The sequence below is a fragment of the Scomber japonicus genome, chromosome 9 (assembly GCF_027409825.1).
Source record: "Scomber japonicus isolate fScoJap1 chromosome 9, fScoJap1.pri, whole genome shotgun sequence".
NCBI lineage: Eukaryota > Metazoa > Chordata > Actinopteri > Scombriformes > Scombridae > Scomber > Scomber japonicus.
Genome location: NC_070586.1, coordinates 32163239 through 32181392, shown reverse-complemented (window position 1 = coordinate 32181392; position 18154 = coordinate 32163239). Strand labels below are relative to the sequence as shown.

The 18154-nt window shown below is 38.5% G+C and overlaps 1 protein-coding gene across 1 annotated transcript in view; it reads left to right on the top strand.

The window, feature by feature from the left end:
* Positions 1-380: 380 nt before the first annotated feature.
* Positions 381-18154, top strand: part of hk2 (hexokinase 2) — a 34654-nt gene continuing 16880 nt past the window's right edge. The window contains exons 1-12 of the mRNA XM_053324867.1: positions 381-633; positions 3884-4046; positions 6002-6150; positions 6892-7011; positions 7199-7294; positions 8293-8392; positions 11291-11474; positions 12273-12434; positions 13337-13570; positions 16448-16752; positions 17556-17704; positions 17902-18021. Coding sequence (XP_053180842.1) covers positions 571-633; positions 3884-4046; positions 6002-6150; positions 6892-7011; positions 7199-7294; positions 8293-8392; positions 11291-11474; positions 12273-12434; positions 13337-13570; positions 16448-16752; positions 17556-17704; positions 17902-18021 — 1845 coding nt within the window. The 5' untranslated portion in view covers positions 381-570. The remainder of the gene's footprint in view (positions 634-3883; positions 4047-6001; positions 6151-6891; positions 7012-7198; positions 7295-8292; positions 8393-11290; positions 11475-12272; positions 12435-13336; positions 13571-16447; positions 16753-17555; positions 17705-17901; positions 18022-18154) is intronic.

Here is an 18154-nt window from a genome sequence, read left to right as displayed (position 1 = left end):
GGGCTTCGCGCTGGTCAGCGCTCGGGCCCTAATAACACACATCGATTACATGTTCACAAGGTTCACCAGATTGATCAACTAATCGATTAATCCACTAACTGTTGCAGCTCTTCTGGTTGTAACTACTACAGTTTTAACTCGTAGCAATGCATCAAATTGTATGTGTTTTGTATTAAAATGAACAAGTACAAAGCAGCATAAAATGGAAATAAAGTACACGGAAACTGAACTTAAATACAACACTGGAACTCCTGTTATGAGTGTCCCTATTATTTTGTCCATCTTCACGGACAGTAAACGGGGCCACGCCGTACCCACTCTGCAGCCAATCAGCGCCTTGAATTCCGGATGACGTCAGAAAACGACCAACTTGAGGAAGCTGGAAGTTTGTGACAGTACGACTTTTGTTTTAGCGACACTTTTAATTAACGTAAAGAAACCGAACGGCGGGTAAAAATAATATTATTTTGTATGTATTATCTTAGGAAGGCGACTGTGTAGATAAACTTTGTATTTCTTGAAGAAGGAGGACAGACAGGACGTAAAGTCGCCACACATCCCTGAGTAACGATGTTAGCGCCGAGCCTACTGGTGAACCTCTGCCCCGAAGTCCATGATGACCAAGTGAATAAAGTGAGTACATGAATAAACACTCCAGTAGGTTTCCTTTAAGGACATTTAGCCTATCATGACGCAGCATTTCACCGTGTAGTTCTGTTGTGAGGAAGTAAAAACAGGGGTCACACAGGTAGCTCGTATACTAGCACGTATGAAGCTAGTGACGTCTCTACGTCAGTTCTCTCCCAGTTCAAATTTCCGCCCCAAGCCAACCTAATTATCATCACCTGTGTGCTTGGAGGTAGACATGTTCAGTTGCTCACTAGTGGACAACAGTAACGATCATTTTGGGCTCACGGGGAAGCCATTTTTTTGGATGGGGGGCGGGGGGATCTTGTTGCTAACACTTTCATTTTTAAAGTATTAGATAGGCAAAGTCAATTGCTTTGTCTTTACTTTAAAAGATACGTTTGATATATAGTGCATCATTCAGTATATTCAGTATTAAACTGGGACACAGCTGTTGCTTGAAGAATTAAAGACAAGAAAAAGGGAAAATGTGAGCACTTTGTAACTCACCAGACATGATAGTTCAGTGATGGCTGTGTGATTCTGATGCCTAAAACTGTGTTTACAACAAGCCTCAGATGACAGCCTTATAACAGTTTATCAGGTCAAGATCATGGTAATTAGTTAGTCACAGTCAGCTCAGAGTTTTTAAGTTAGAATGTAAAGTTTGTTGGGAGAGTTAAATTTGTGTGATCAGAAAACTTTCTCACAGATACACACAAAGCTGTATGGAGCCTGCTGGAAAGCCAGATTTAGCAGTTCCTGTTAACTCACAGGTCGTCGGGCCTGTTAAACTAAACATCCATTACACAAAATTGCGGATTGCTATCTGATTGCGGAGCATGCGATAAAACAAAGCTGTCAGCCATGTCTTCTTACACTGAGAGAATGTAGGAGGACATGGCTGTTAGGACAATAGGACCTGACATAAAAGCAGATAAGACATGTCGCAGTGTGAAAGGCACGGGTGTAAATAGTGTCAATCACTGTCATGATTTACTGGGGTGATTGAATAGAACAGAGCAGGGATGTCCAGATGTTTTTTCCCCCTTTCCTTTAGTATTGCTTATTTGTCAATACCAAGTTCAATCTGATACTTACATTTATGTAGTAAAATATGTGTCTGACACATTATGATACCGGTGTAATGTACTAAATTTGGTGCACCTTATTTTTCACAAGCTAGTACACTTATCTAAAGAGTTAATATTATTACTAACACTTGTGCTTGTCCTACTTTGCCAAGTTTGCTGTGGAAAACTGTCTGTATTGCATTTTACTGCATTGTCTGTATAATGATAATAATAATAATAATAATCCTTTGTATCTCACTTTTCATTTGCAGTGAAAATCAAAGTGCTAAAGCGTTTAAGCCTATTTGATACCATTTCATACCAAGTAACACAGTGACTCTTTCTGAGTAATGGTTGAATCGATCTCAGCTGCCAATTGATCTTGCTGGTTCTTCCTATTGTGTTCCTTTTTCATCAGTGGATTGGAGCATTCATGGTTTTCCTTGTTCAGGATTCTCCTATTCTTTCACAAAGCCATTAACAAATGCTGCGTCCTTGCTGCTTACTTACTCAATATACACTTATACACTTAAGGAGATGGTCTCATTTTAACCACTCATTTATAAACACAGTTCACAAAAGGAGGGTCTACCAACAACACGCAGGTTGTCTTTGTCTTGTTGTTGTGGACAGTACACCTGATGTGGATTTCAGTTTTTCACATGGTCTCTGCTGTCACTGTCAACTAGGATTTAGAAATCTGAAATAAGGCAGTAAAGACACAGATAATAGATTGACCTTTTTTTTGCACAACTTCGTTACATAAATAAGAAACAAAACATTGCCTTTATCCCTGTTCCTTTGGCTAATACCAGGCCCATATTTTCATCCACTTATTTCCTCACCCGTAGCTCACCTGCAGTGTCAGACAAAAACATGAACAATACTGAAGACCTCAAACTATGAAATGACACATCTAAAGTCATGTAGTAAAGTGTGTAAAACTAAAATATGTTTCATTTTTTAACATCCTAAAAGTAGCCACAGTTTGCCTTGCTTACAATGATAATGCTATTAGTGTGTAAACACTAATAGCATTATCTTAACCAGGCAGTCACCTGGAATTGGCTAACTTTCTGCACTAGCACCAGCTTTCCTTGGCACACTGGCACACTGTTTTTCACCGTACTTGGCAGGATGTTTGTTGGAGAATTTGCTGCAGTTCTTCTGTGGATTTTAGCATCTCAGTTGATCCTGTCTGACACTGACTCGCTGATGCTGAGATCAGGACTGTGTAGGGGCCACAGCATCTGTTGATTGAATGTCATTTATAGTGCTTATATTATATTTTTTCAGTGTGTCTCCTAGATACATAGTTCAACCATGAAAAGTCCTTTTAAATCCCTTCTTCAAACATTTTTTTCTCATCTTTCAGAGTAAACTGGTTAATGGTAAATGGACTGTATTTGCATAGAACCTTTCTAGTCTTCTCAGCATTCAAAACACTCTTTTACACTACAAGTGTATACTGTACACACTCTACCATTAACACACACACATTCATACAATGATGACACAGCCTTTGGGAGCAATTTGGGGTTCAGTATCTTGCCTGAGGACACTTCAACATGCAGGCTGGAGGAGCTGGGAATCCCATTAGTGGACAACCCACTCTACCTCCTGAGCTCTAACAGCCTTTTATCTAAAATGTTAGTCATCCTTTTATCTGTTCCATCTGAATCTTTTTCTCTAATTCTAACAGAGTCAGCCAAAACAGACTGTTGTCTCTTTCACTCTTTCACCAGCATCATAAAACAAAGTACAACCCTGAACTTTCAAAAAAAAAAGGAAAGTACTGTATAGAGCAGGGGTGGTCAGACTTCTGGAGCTGCAGAAAAAAAACCCCAAACAAACGTTGAAGTGCACCATTTGTACTATATTTCATGGGCGGACATGTTTCAATTCACGTTGGCTTCATTTAGCTTGGCGTATCTAAAGCAGACCCGGGCTAGTACAGAAAACCTATAAGCAAAATGTAGAGCAGGAACCCATCAAAGGAAAACTACAATTCAGGTTTATTTTCTCAATGCTGATGTCTTAAATTTAAATTTAATTTGTTAGTGAATTAGTTCATTTGGATTAGCACACAAATCCCTTTCACTTATTCACTCACCATACTGCTGTATTGCCATATAGAACTTATTTGTTCACATGTAACTGTTTCTCTTCTTAAATGCTTTTAGGTGGACAAATATCTGCACCGTCTACAGCTGTCTGATGAGACTCTGATGGACATATCAATAAGATTTCGGCGGGAGATGGACAAAGGTCTGTGCAGAGACACCAACCCCACAGCCGCTGTCAAGATGCTGCCCACTTATGTACGCTCCACCCCTGATGGAACAGGTAATCCCCCTTTCATATGAATCGTGAGGATCTAACAGGTCTGCTGGACACAGTCAGCCCACATTCCACTCATTCATATACCTCTTGCAGCTATACCGATAGTGTGATGGTCCTCTAATGTTGAGGTTTTTAGATGTTGCACGTTTTCCAATTTTCCAGAAGTGCACAATGCATGAAAGAGCCAGCCTCACACAGAGCAAAGTGGCAACACTTTTAAGCTGCGGGAAATTATATTGAATGGTGTTTCAGTCTTTTCAGTATACATCAATTCAATATTAATTTTCTGATCACACAGCCTTTGACAAAAAAAAATTCTCTTGACTTAAACCAGGAGTGCTGTGTGGTTAAAGGCATTTTTTTAGAGGTAGACACTGCTCTTGGCTTGAAGATGCATTAAATAGAAGCATTTAAACTTTTCATTCTACATGGGATTGATAAATGGGTCTACAGCATAGAAACAGTACAATGATACCACTGATCAAGCTACTTGGAAAATATAATGAGCTAAGCTACCAATTACTCTACATTAAATGAAGCATCACTACACTGAAGCTACCCACCAGAGAAATGTAGCAAGCTGAGCTATAATAAAATGACAAAAGTAGCTTAACTACATCAAAGCTTTTTCTTTTTTTTTTAAACATCGAACCAACTTCATTCCAAGTCATTGCTATCTAGTGATCAATAAAACTGTAAGACAAACAGCTGTTCTCTCTCTGCTTTTACTGCTACAAAACCATGGCAACAAAAAACATAGTCACATTATCACAAAAAACAGGTGGTGTGTATGTGCTACTGTGGGGGAAGTACACCCGTGTTTGCATGTATGCTTCATTTAAGGCACATTTGGAGGACTAATGACTTCAATAACTTGGTTCAAACCACAGGAGCAAAATAAGAAAGACCTGCTCCAAACAGTAACAGCCTGGCAAAAAATGATGAAAAGTGACATCAAACGTGAATTTTAGGAAATACATTCAGGTATTTACCAAAGCTAACAAAAACAACAGAAACGTGAACTTGTCAAGATACGGCCATGGTGATTCATGAGATGAACTCGGAATAAACTTCTCTCCTCCCTCCTCTCTCATCTGCTGAGCGCTTCCCAGCCCTACCCCCCGCTGCAGCAGACAATTCGCGGGCATCAGCAGAAGGATATGTACGTGACGTCACATGGAAAAGCGTCTGTCACCTAGGTTACTGTTTCAGACCGCAGCAGAAACTCCGCTGCATTTAAGGTTTAGAAATGCCTGTGGAAATGTAGCTTCTGTGGACGCTACTGCATTATTTGATCAGTAAAATAGCTTCACTACTGAAAAGCTATTTGATGTAGAACACAGCAATGTTACGACCACGCTACTAAGAAATGTAGTTAAAATAGTAAAGCTGCTACTTGTAACGCCGATACTGCCCAACACTGCTGCTGATTTACATTGATTTCACAACAGGTTGTTGGTTTTCATATGTCAATGATGTGTGATTTTTCTGTGACTGTGTTATTATGTGATTTTAAGGTACCCTGTGGAGAGGAAGATGAATAATCCCCCCCCCCCCCCCTTGCTTTTTGAAGGAAAGGCAGGAATAGAGCTATTTGACAAGTATCCCCTGATATACAGTCTTTAGGATTAGGATTGATTTATGTCTAAATGTTAATCTGTATTTTTCTTAGCATTTAGAGATAAATGTCTTGGTGGCATTTAGACATCAATGGGAATCTTCAAGCCAGTTAGAGACATTCATCATGGTTTTCTCTGATTGACTGTTGGAGATGGAATGAAATGTAATTATACAGAAGGTTTGTTCCTAATGTTGTATGAGGAAGGAAATGTATTCAACATGTTTTTTCCTGGATAATCTGGTTAAAGACCTTTGTGTAATAACCTTTGTTAAAATTGAACTTCCTTGTGTGTGAGATATGTGATGTTATATGAATGTTTGTTTGTTTTTATTGAAAGAACAAGGTGAATTCCTGGCCCTCGACCTGGGTGGGTCCACCTTCCGAGTGCTCCTGGTTAAAGTTATGGCTGGTGGCAAGCAAAAGGTGGAGATGGAGAATCAGATTTATGTCATTCCGGATCACATCATGAGAGGCAGCGGGTCTGAGGTTAGAGACATTATACATTACACACAGATAATATGCACTGTACACCACAAACAACAATACTATTGTTGCCAGTCACCTGTTGTCTAGGTGTTCTTCCACAGCTCTATGTATGTATGATTAAGTTCAACTCAGTTGAATTAAACTGACTATAACCAGACTATTCATCAGCAGTGGATATACAATATTGTGCCAGCGTTTTAGGTATGAAAAGTAAAGTCAGGATGCTTTTTAGAAATAATGCCACAAGTAGTTTCATGAGTATCGATTAAATCAACCTTGAAAATTGAAATAATTAATTGATTAATGAATGTCTTTAATATTGCAATATTGCATTGCATTTTTTTTCTCTTTGATTTCCTCTAAAGCTGCTGAATTAAATTTGATGAAAGAAAACATAGAGTGATTTGTTTGGATCTTTTACTGATGTTACACTAAACCGTAAACCCTGTTTTTTTTGTAAAAATCATCTTTTGTTTTACTGTTTGGGGAAACATTATATTCCACTCAGCAGTTAAACATGTGTTACTGCAAGAAACATCCACCTCATGACTCCTGTTTCAAAACATTATTGTTTACCCACTATTTCTTGCTTTCTCGATTTGACTCCATTTAACTTTTTTATTGTAGCAGTGATGATAATTATAGCATGTATGCATAGACACACATACACATATACACAGAAACTTTATACAGAAACAGTTCTTTGTTAATAAGAAAACTGACCTTTTCTCCTCCCTACAGTTATTTGACCACATAGCTGACTGTCTGGCTAATTTCCTGGAAAAGAAGGGCATAAAGGATAAAAAGCTTCCTCTGGGCTTTACCTTCTCTTTCCCCTGTCAGCAGACCAAATTGGATGAGGTGAGTGATTAAACACAAGCAAAGGTCACATTGATTAACCGTAACTTAAAGTTGACACTGTTGGTGACGAGTGCACATATTAATAACTTATTATCAAGTATTGTCTTTGGTGTCACCTGAATTGTCTGAAAAGAATCTTCTACAGATGACTGATTTTGTTCAATGCTTTTCTTTCACTTATATTCAGAGTGTCTTGGTGTCTTGGACCAAAGGCTTCAGGATAAGCGGGGTAGAAGGACAGGATGTGGTCAGCCTCCTGCGGAAAGCTGTCAAAAAACGAGGGGTAAGTGTTCAACAGATAATTTTCAAACTTGTGTGCATTTGCAAAACAAGCTTAAAAAAAGAACCTGGCAGGTGTCACTGAGAAGCAGCAGGGTGCACCACCATTCATTTATGGCTGACTTTAATCTCAAAAGTCTTTCAGTGGAAATGATGAACTCAGTCCTATTTCCAACTCCCACATGACAAGAGGAAAATTGCTGAAATGACCTTGATTGCGGAAAGGTTTCCTGCTAACAGCGAAAAGTGGCTCAATCACTGGTTCCTAACACTGTAAATATAGTTGCCAACCTTTTCTGGATTTTGGATTTGATTAGCTTAGATCCCTCTACTTTCCTTCTAATACTTTTTTATTATACACATTGTTTATTTTAGGGATGATAAGAATTGAGCTGGGTCGGCTATGCACTGCACCACTCTGTTATGTCTTCAGCAGATACTACACATGTCTAAATTACTGGGGATTAAGGTGAGCTGAGGGAAGGTGCACAGCAACTTGGCAATAAATTAAATGTACATTTACTACAGGGGAGGACTGACATTCAGATTCATCAACTACTCTGGAAAGTAAATGTTAAACATGTCCAGCAGAAAGCAAACATAGATGCAATAGTAGTTAGCCACTGGACATGATTAGTTGCCTTTGATTTTAAATTCCTGAGATAATGAAGATAGTTCATAGTCCAGATTCTTTCCCCCTGTGGCTCGCCTCAGTGCTGCCATTTTTTATAGGTTGACACAGCTGCTTTTGTATGAAGGCTGAGTATCTCTAGCCAAATCCCAGCAGGCATGTGTCTGCAAACAAAGAAAATGGTTCTAAGGAAAAATATTGACATTAAAAACAAAGCTGAACTTTTCGTCATGTTGTATGGTCCAACTCTTACACATTTTGCACCTGCTTGAATGTAATTACTAGTGACCTGCCTATTTCCAAATTTCCAAAACTGTGTAAAGTCTGTGCTGTTTTTTAAATGTGTACAATAAAAATGAATCTCATTGCAGGATTTTGATGTTGACATCATGGCAGTCATCAATGACACAGTGGGAGCCATGATGACCTGCGGGTACGATGATGATCACTGTGAAATCGGCCTCATTGTGGGTGAGTTTAGTCCAACTATCAATGTGAAACAGAAGTAAGCAGCAATTCAGGTTAAAAAAAGAAGCATTTTCCTCAGAGACTGCCTGTCAATTAGTGGCCATTATATTCACATTTCATACCAGCACCAGAATTGTATTAAGTACCAGTGTATTTCAGCAGAAGTACTTCAGTTTAAAAAATTGATCGGTCTATGTGGTTAATAATATTATGTTGATGGAAATAAAAAGGCAGAACTCAGCCACGAGGGCACAGCGCAGCACCTGGATGGAGCATGGCCCGCACTGCTGTATTATGCTGCATCCTCAAAAAAGGGAAGTGTTGGGGCGCCTTTTGGATTTAATAGTTTTACAATCAGCATTGTGAGACAGTAGTCACCCAGAGACTAAGTGAGTGGAACGGAGCACCACACTCCAGGACTAACAAAGGAGTTGACCGGCCACCACACACTGTAGTAGTTTATAAATGTTAAACTAAGTCTAAACTAATTATCATACAGGCAGAAGACTGTAGGATGTTTCCAGTGAATGTCTCTAAATAAAAAGCTGCAAACTCTCACACTCTTTCTCACGACTATTAGAATTGGGTGGCTGCGTGTGAACATTTCTCTAACATCAACAACTTGACGTTCACGTCCATTTAACAAAACAGGTGTAGCCAGGTGTGAAATCTATTCTATAGCTGACTGGGTGTAAAGACTTTAGAAGTGGAGTGCAGTGTATCTGCATAGCTATGATAGTCAACAGAATTTGACCCAGGCAGCATATATAGGCTGAACAGAAGGTGTCCAAGAACTGATCCCTGAGGAACTTCACATGTCATATTGCTACCGCATCCATAGTTCTGTCTAAATCAGTCCAAATGTGTGTGGTTTACTATCTTATTACTTAGTACTTAGTACATACTATATATATGTATATATATGTATATATATATATATACATAAGCATAAATTGGCCAAGGGGGGGGGGGGTATTAATATTAATATTAATATATATATGAGGTGGACTGTTTGTCCACCTCACCTGTTGTTTCAGCTGGCTCTGTCACAGCAGCATGTTGGATGCTGTCCTCCTCTCCTACTCTTTCTTCAATGCCTAACGAATCTATCTCTTTCTCTCCCTGACCCTGTCTTTCTGCTTGAGCAGCACTGGTTGAAACCTGAAAATATTGTAAACAAATTAATAACATAGCTAATTACACTGGTCGGACTGTTCAGCTCTGTTTCAGACTGATACCTCCGGTTCAGGCTGGTCCTCATCCTCAACACGTCTTTTTTTCAATCGCGGAAAATATTTTTCAATACTCATCTGGATTGAAGCAGCAAACATTCAGTGTAAGGGTAAAAAAAACTACATAACAGTACTTATAACAACTTTATTTGATTCACAGCTGCTAGTGTTTTGACCTCGACAACCCAACTACATTTTACCGCAAACTTCCGACTAATTAACTTTATAAAGAAGGTGTAAGGGTCGGGTCGGGGCGGGACAATATTGTATTGATGTGATTGATGTGTAAGTGATTTTATAAAGGTGCACGTGATACCAACCTTTCTTGAATTTCACCAGCCGTCTTCTCTGCACTAAGGCACAGCTTCCACGCTTCTAGGGATGATCTCGCTGATGGAGACACACGCGGTGTGCACGGAGGGGAGGGGCTGTGTGTGTGTGTGTGGGTGTGGGTGTGGGTGTGTAGGCTATGTGAGAGAGACGCGTGAGTGACAGAGAGACGCAGGGAGAGCAGGGAAAGGAAATGCAGCTTAACGAATACGATGCGTATTTTTTAAATAGCGTAAAAAAAAAAAATTAATAACGAAACGCAATATGTGGCGGCCGGCGTTGAATCTGTGGCGCACCGCCACGAATTAGTCTATGTGTGGGAAACACTGATATAAATATATATATATATATATATATATATATATATATATATGTATATATGTATATATGTATATGTATATATGTATACATATATATATATATATATATATATATATATATATATATATATGTATATGTATATATATATATATATATATACATATATATATATATATATATATATATATATATATATATGTATATATATATATATATATATACATATATATATATATACACATACACATATATATATATATATATATATATATATATATATATATATATATATATATATATATGTGTGTGTGGTGGAGCTGGTGCTCATGGACCTGTGTGATCACTCTTTTGGGATAAATTGCCTGGGTGCCTACAAGATGTATATCAAGTCAAGAATGAACTTTTATTTTCCTACTGATTGAAGGCCCTGCACAGTCACAGACCACCCACACCAATCTCTTCACTTATGTTGTCTGATTAGATTTATTCTCACAAATTCTTGATTGACATAATAATAATTATTATTGTTATGAAAACACCTAAGAAAGCAGTCAATACACACAGTCAACAAATAAAATAACACATGAAACCGTTAAAAGTTATTATAAAATAATGGATAAAAGTAATACATGAAAATAGATACTATAAATAACAGATAAACTAATTAAGAAAAAGCCATTCGGTTTCGAGAGATGATTTAAAAGAAAGAAGTAAATGTTTCCTCAGGTAAGCTTAGTATGTGTGTATTCCACCAACGCACTTGTCAAGAACACTGCTCAGGTGTTCGGGGGATTATTTGATGACTTGTCATGTAGGCAAAGCACAGGTGTTGCAAACAACATTAGTGATTCATCTGTTGTATTCAAGTGTCCTATTTAGCCATAACAGTGTGTCAATGAGCCAGCATACATTTTTTGAACCGTTATTGGGTATGATATTATGAATTGTAGAAGAAAAGAAAGAAAATTTGAATGAGAGCTAGTTAGTAATTAACATTACTGACACTTCATTCCTCAAGGAACGGGGACCAACGCCTGCTACATGGAGCAAATGAGGAACCTTGAGCTGCTGGATGGTGACGAGGGGCGGATGTGTGTTAATACGGAGTGGGGCGCTTTTGGAGATGATGGTGCCCTGGAGGATCTGCGCACTGACATTGACCGTGAGATAGATGCAGGCTCTTTGAACCCTGGAAAGCAGCTGTGAGTGTTTTAGAACTTCAAGTAGTGGCTTTATTTACTATAACTGCAAGCAGGCTTGTGTTGGAGGAACCATTAGTTCTACTTTGTTTTATAAGTGTATTTTCTTGTTGGGATTTGCTGTGAATGCAAAATGAATACCTTTTTTTAAGATTAATTCAGAATAATATACATTCATTCATTCAGGACTATAACATAATGATGCCATACTGACCACTATGTAACGCCTACATTACATTGTAATAGACATGCTGCTCTCATTCTCTAACTAATGACACCACCTACAACACACTTAATTGTTTCAATACTGTGAGAGAAATGACTTAATGTAAATATGTCTATCCATTCTCCCTGATCAAAATCCTTTTTTGTATCCACTGATGTTATAGATGGTATATTGGGCTCTTTTAATGTGAATACTCTGTTGGAGGGAATGACTCTGTTTTGCTCAGGATATATTGGGTAATGAATTATATTTTTAGCTGCAGTGATGGTGATCTGCTTAAATTATTAGAGTAGATTTTTATATCTGTATTAATGGGTAATATTGGCATGTAACTTGCACAGTGCACATGTTATAGCAGTGTTCATACAGTAGATGAGGAGATTGTTTCCCTGAGGTGACAGAAACAGCTTGTCCTAGAAAGAGATGTACCTTCAACTTATCTACTATCTATCTTTCTTGCATTTATGTTTGTATGTGCATGTATATATGTACAGTATTTTGCTAGGTATGCTACTCTAAAAAAAAAAACCATGAATGTGACATCTAGTTGCTCTTTTCTGCTTGTGGATATGCAGGTTTGAGAAGATGATCAGTGGGATGTACATGGGAGAACTTGTACGTCTCATTCTGGTTAAAATGGCCAAAGAGCAGCTGCTGTTCCAGGGCAAGATGACAGCACAGCTTCTTACCACTGGAAGCTTCAACACCAGCTACACCTATGACATTGAGAATGACAAGTAAGTTTGTGTTGAATCTGTGCGTTTGAGAAAACTCAGATGCAGTAGTGATAGTATCAGTATTTTAAGCAGTAGGTTTTAGTTTAATGAGTGCCCGCTAACACTGTGGTCACACATGGACTCAAAGTAGCAAACTCTCTCTTGCAGTGTGTATCTGGAATGTTATTTACATATGCAGCTCTGATTGTACTTTTTCCCCCCGCTGCACACTACACTGGGGTAGGATTATTGTTTGCATGGAATGTTTTTCTTATTTGATTGTTACGACCTGGATGTACAAAAAAAAAAAAAACAAATTGCTCCCAATGGCTGTACAAGTGGTGTGTGAGTGTGTATGTACATGATAAGGGCGGCTGTGGCTCAGGAGGTAGAGCGGTCGTCCTCCATTTGGAAGATTGGCCACATGTCGATGTTGCTGCGCCAACCCTGAATGAGACCCTGCGTGGTAGCCCCCTGTCATCAGTGTATGAATGTGTGTGAATGGGTGAATGTAATGTAAAAGTGGTCATAATGACCAATGCGCTATATAAGTACAGTCCATTTATATATATGCACAGCATGAATGTGTGTTTATGTTGTAGAGATTGAATTCACAGTGAAGGCAGCATGTTGTGATAAAACTCCATACTTTCAAGGTTATAATGGAAAAAATATCTGCAAAACACCTCCAACTTCACAGCAAAGGCCTGAGAAGATTAGTTGGCATTACTTGCTGTACACAAAGAAATAATTCACATGCTAAATGAGCTTAACAGCACCATTTTATACAGAGTGGCCTGATAATAATATTTAAATTTCCCATCCATCCATTAATTTGTACAAGTAATAACTGTCTATTGTGTTCAGAATTGCTGCAGGCAATCAAAGTTACAGCGATTATGATTTCTATTTTCCTTTACCAGAGATGAAGAAGGTCTGGCGAGTGCTGAGAAGGTGCTCCGGGGCCTGGGCCTGGACCCATCTGTGAAGGACTGCATAGCCACTCAGAGGGTGTGTCAGATAGTATCTACACGAGCCGCACACTTATGTGCTGCTACCCTAGTGGCACTGCTTCGGCAGATCCGGGATAACAAAGCCGCTGAGAAGCTGCGTTCTACTATTGGAGTGGATGGTTCTGTCTACAAAAATCATCCAGAGTAAGTCATCCTGAGCACCATCACATCTGTCTTAGTGTATTTCAGAAACACACATGTACAGCTGAGCAGTGTTAAGTGGAAGGATCATACTTTCCTTCTGAGCTTCGTTCTAAAGGGAATTTCAGTACCGATGGAGAATGGCAGTAAGATTGAATGCTGAATTTAATGTCAGCATCAACAATTGTTGAGAAATGATTGTGTGTGTGTGTGTGTGTGTGTGTGTGTGTGTGTGTGTGTGTGTGTGTGTGTGTGTGTGTGTGTGTGTGTGTGTGTGTGTGTGTAAAAGAAATCCATCCATCCATCCATCTAGATATATATGTTATTCTTTATATATTTTTTCATCCCTGCACATGTTCACTATTCATTCTGTATAACTGCTTTTTTGCAGTTATTGTATTTGGAAGAAAACCATGCCTATGCCAACAAGTGAAGACAATCACAATACTCACGTTTGTCCTTGTTAAAGACTTATGAACACAACATGTTATACATTCTCTCTTGCTCTACCGAGCAAGAGAGAAGGTCATAGTGTAGTAAATATATCTTTCAATAACTTCCCTCCTCTTGTCATAATTATAATAAAACTGCGTTTTATTTATAGGCGCCTTCCAAATCACTCGAGGACACACATAAACAACAGGTGCATCAAAGATAATAAAACAAACATAGGGGTGTGACGATACACTCAGCTCATGAGACGAGACGATGCACAAAATGTAAAACAATGCATGTGCATTTTAAAATGCTTTATCTAATCATCTTGTAGTGAATGTCACTTCAGTTCTACTTTTTAAGTATGAATTATGATATGCAGTATGTACTATGCTAGCACCTTAACAAGCCCCCCCCCACCACCCACCAGATAGATAGTTGAAAATAACAACCATAAATGCCAAAATGATATACAATACCATAAATGAAGTATGAAGAATAGAAACAATTCTAGCATAGAAATATAAATGAAATAACATATACATAACATAACATGTATAATCACAATTATAACATATTGCTAATAAAAGTATATTGCAAAAATCCTATAATAAATAAAACAACATACTTATAAATTGTGTGTTAATTTTGGTAATGTGACTAATGTTACTTTCATACTATCATTAAGCTGCCATAGCCGCGCTACACTTTCAGTGTAGAGACCTGAGGTCAACCTCCCCCTGCTCCTCTCCCCATCATACTTCTGACTGTGAGATCTTAGCAGGTAGAAGCTGCTAGTTCACAAACGAGTGTAACGACTCCAACAAGGTTAACTGATCCACACACTGACATTATAAAGAAGTCATGATGTGCAAATGAGCGATAGAAAACCCATCACCTTTTTTTTTTGTAGTAGTAAACACAAGATCTCGTCACACTCCTAAAAAAACATTGAAAAGGAGTTAGTGCACTTGTAAAATAGATAATATGAATGTGATTATGTAGTCTGTGTGTCTTCAGGCAGGATTTAAAGGTGGAGATAAGTTAGAAGTGCGAATGTCTGGTGGGAGAGAGTTCCGAAGGCGGGGGGCAGATCGGCTAAGGCTATTGACCCCATGGTGATTAAGTTGGCAGATGGGGCAAAGAGCTGGATGGCAGAGGAGGATCAGAGAGTGCGGGAGAGTGTGAAGATATGGACAAGTTCAGGGAGATACGATGGTGCCAGGTTGTGAAGGATCTTGAAAGTGAAAGGGATTTGATAAGGAATTAATGAAGTTGCCACAGGGAAAATAACTTAACTGTCATGATGACCAGGTGTCAGAGGACAATAGAATGGTAAAATGTTGAAATTAAGCTTTGATAAAGTAGAATTTTCTGATAAGGAACAGAAGCAGCCTAAAAACTAATTACAGCAAAAACCGGTGTATAAGTCGCATTTTAAACGCAATTTATTTTCATTGAAAAGTGGAATGCATCTTATACACAGAGAGAGGTTTGATCTGGATAAGATTATAGGTATGTAAAAGGCTGTCCACACTAAGAATGATAACTATAACTGTAATTATAAAGATAACGATGTAAGCATCCACACTTATGAAGTATAAAATCCTATAAACAGCTGTGCACGCTCCAACTGTGTCTGCAGCTAATTAAAATAGTGTAGTGATGACCTGTTACTGCTGTATGCTGTACAGAAACATAAGAAATAAAAACAGGTAGGTTCAAAGGCAGGTGCTGATTCAATGTGTTTCAGTATTTACAGACCAAACTGACCCAAATGACAGCAGCAGATGTTGAAGCGCGATGCACAAAAGCACACAGACGATCAGCTAGTGCTGTCTCAGCGATACACAACATAAGCACAGATCTGAAGTATAAAAGATTCACTAACTTTGTTGTTTTTCCACTGGATGGAACAGATCTGGGATTGACACAGTGAGCTTGGTGAGACTCACTGCGACTTGGGCCCAATAACAACACAGATACACACTGTAACAAATAAGTAAAGTTACTATGTTCTTTTAAAAGGTTTAATTGAAATTCAGCCTTACCCAAATCCAGTCTGACCGGTCCAGTTCAGTTAAGCAAATCATTACTGGACCATTAACCCAAACTCCGTGTGTTTTATTGTGTTTCTAATAAAAGTCAATTGAAAAAGCTTTTTGGAGTATAAACATGTGTTTTAAATGAATAACTACTGATGCATTCAAATAAACCAGCCTTTAATTGAAAATTAAAGATTTTTTCCCTGTGTGACACCCTCCAAAATAGACTGCAACTAATACACTGATGCGACTTATACACTGGTTTTTACAGTAATCGAAAGGTAGTAGAGCTATCTCGTTGCATTTGTTCAAGACATCATGTAAATTGGCGTTATTACACTTTAAATATTTAATAACCCTGCCTTTGCAAGAGTAAAATGAGTGTATCTCCTTTGGCTAGGTTTCCCAGGAGGCTCCACAAGATGGTACGACGGCTTGTGCCCGACTGTGATGTGCGTTTTTTGAGGTCTGAAGTTGGCAGCGGGAAAGGTGCAGCCATGGTAACAGCAGTAGCCTACCGTCTTGCCGCTCAACACGCAGAGCGTCAGGCCATCCTTAATACCCTGCGCTTGAGCCGCGAGCAGCTGCTGGAGGTCAAGAAGCGAATGAGTGAGGCGATGGTGCGAGGCCTGTCGAAACAAACCCATGAGCAGGGGACCATCAAGATGCTTCCCACCTATGTCCGGTCTACACCAGATGGAACAGGTAACTTTAAGAGAAAAACTGACCCTGCCCTTCACTTGGTTATAATTTAAGTTCCCATTTCTCAGATGCTTTCATTTTGGTATGGTGACAGCAGCATCAAAAGTCTTGAAGGATTTTAACGCATTTGATAACAGATCCTGTTTTATTGATTCATCTAAGGCTTTTGATATAGTCGACCATCAAATTCTTTTGAAACACCTGGAATCTATTGGATTTATGAGAAGTCTTGCAATTGCTTTGAAAATGATCTCAGTGGAAGAACTGAAGCTGTTGTTGCCAATGGCTATAATGTCAAGCTACAGTATAGGAGTGTTAAAAAAGGTGTGCCACAGTTCTTCATTTTAGGTCCACTGTTATTCACTATTTTCATAAATGAAATTGATCCTAAATTACTGTTAAATTCATGATGTAAAACTAGAAAAAACAGTATTGTAGAAGTAAATCTTGGTACACTTAATGGGACAACAGTTGAGTAGTATCTAAACATGTAAATTCTTTGGTTTATGGATACATGGTACAACCTTTTAGTGCTTCTATTCTTAAAACCAAGATTTATAACTGATTTTTGACTTTTAGCTGACTGTGGGCAGTGTGTGAATGTTTTAATTGAGCTTTAACTTTCATGTGTATATATTGCTTTTTATATATGCTGATTATTGTTCCTTGTATTTCATATTTGTATTGTAATCAGGGAATCTTTGAAAAAGGGAACTTCCTCTCAATGGCCTATCCTGTATAAATAAAGTTTTGAAATGAAGTGAAATCAATGTATTGAGGGTTTATCCCTTTGTTGTTCTCATCAGAGCATGGCGACTTCTTGGCTTTGGACCTTGGCGGCTCCAGTTTTAGGGTGCTGCTGGTGCGAGTGCGATGTGGAAAGAAAAGCAAAGTGGACATGCACCAAAAGATCTACAATATCCCACAGGAGACCATGCAGGGCACAGGGGAAGAGGTAAAACATCTTGTAAATGTACATGTAAATAGTAATTACTGTAAACACTGTAATGTGACGTGATGTGTTTTAACGCCTAAAGGTACTGTATCTTTTGAAAAACTGAGGGTAACATAACTGATAGAGAAACATATGTTTTTTGTGAACTGCTGTTTCTGTACATTTTGTATTCTCTCTATTCTACTCTTTTGTCTCAGCTCTTCAGCCATATTGTGGACTGCATGAGTGACTTTCTGGATTATATGGGCATGAGAGGAGCATCCTTACCTCTGGGATTTACATTCTCCTTCCCCTGTGACCAAAGCAAACTGGATCAGGTAATGTTTTATTCAAGTGTTTTATTAAAGTCGGAGCTAGCTATCCTACAATACGTCACCAGCCACAATTTCTCAAGAGAATGGGAAAGTGTGTCCAAACTTTTGACTGGTACTGTATGTTATAGGGAATCTA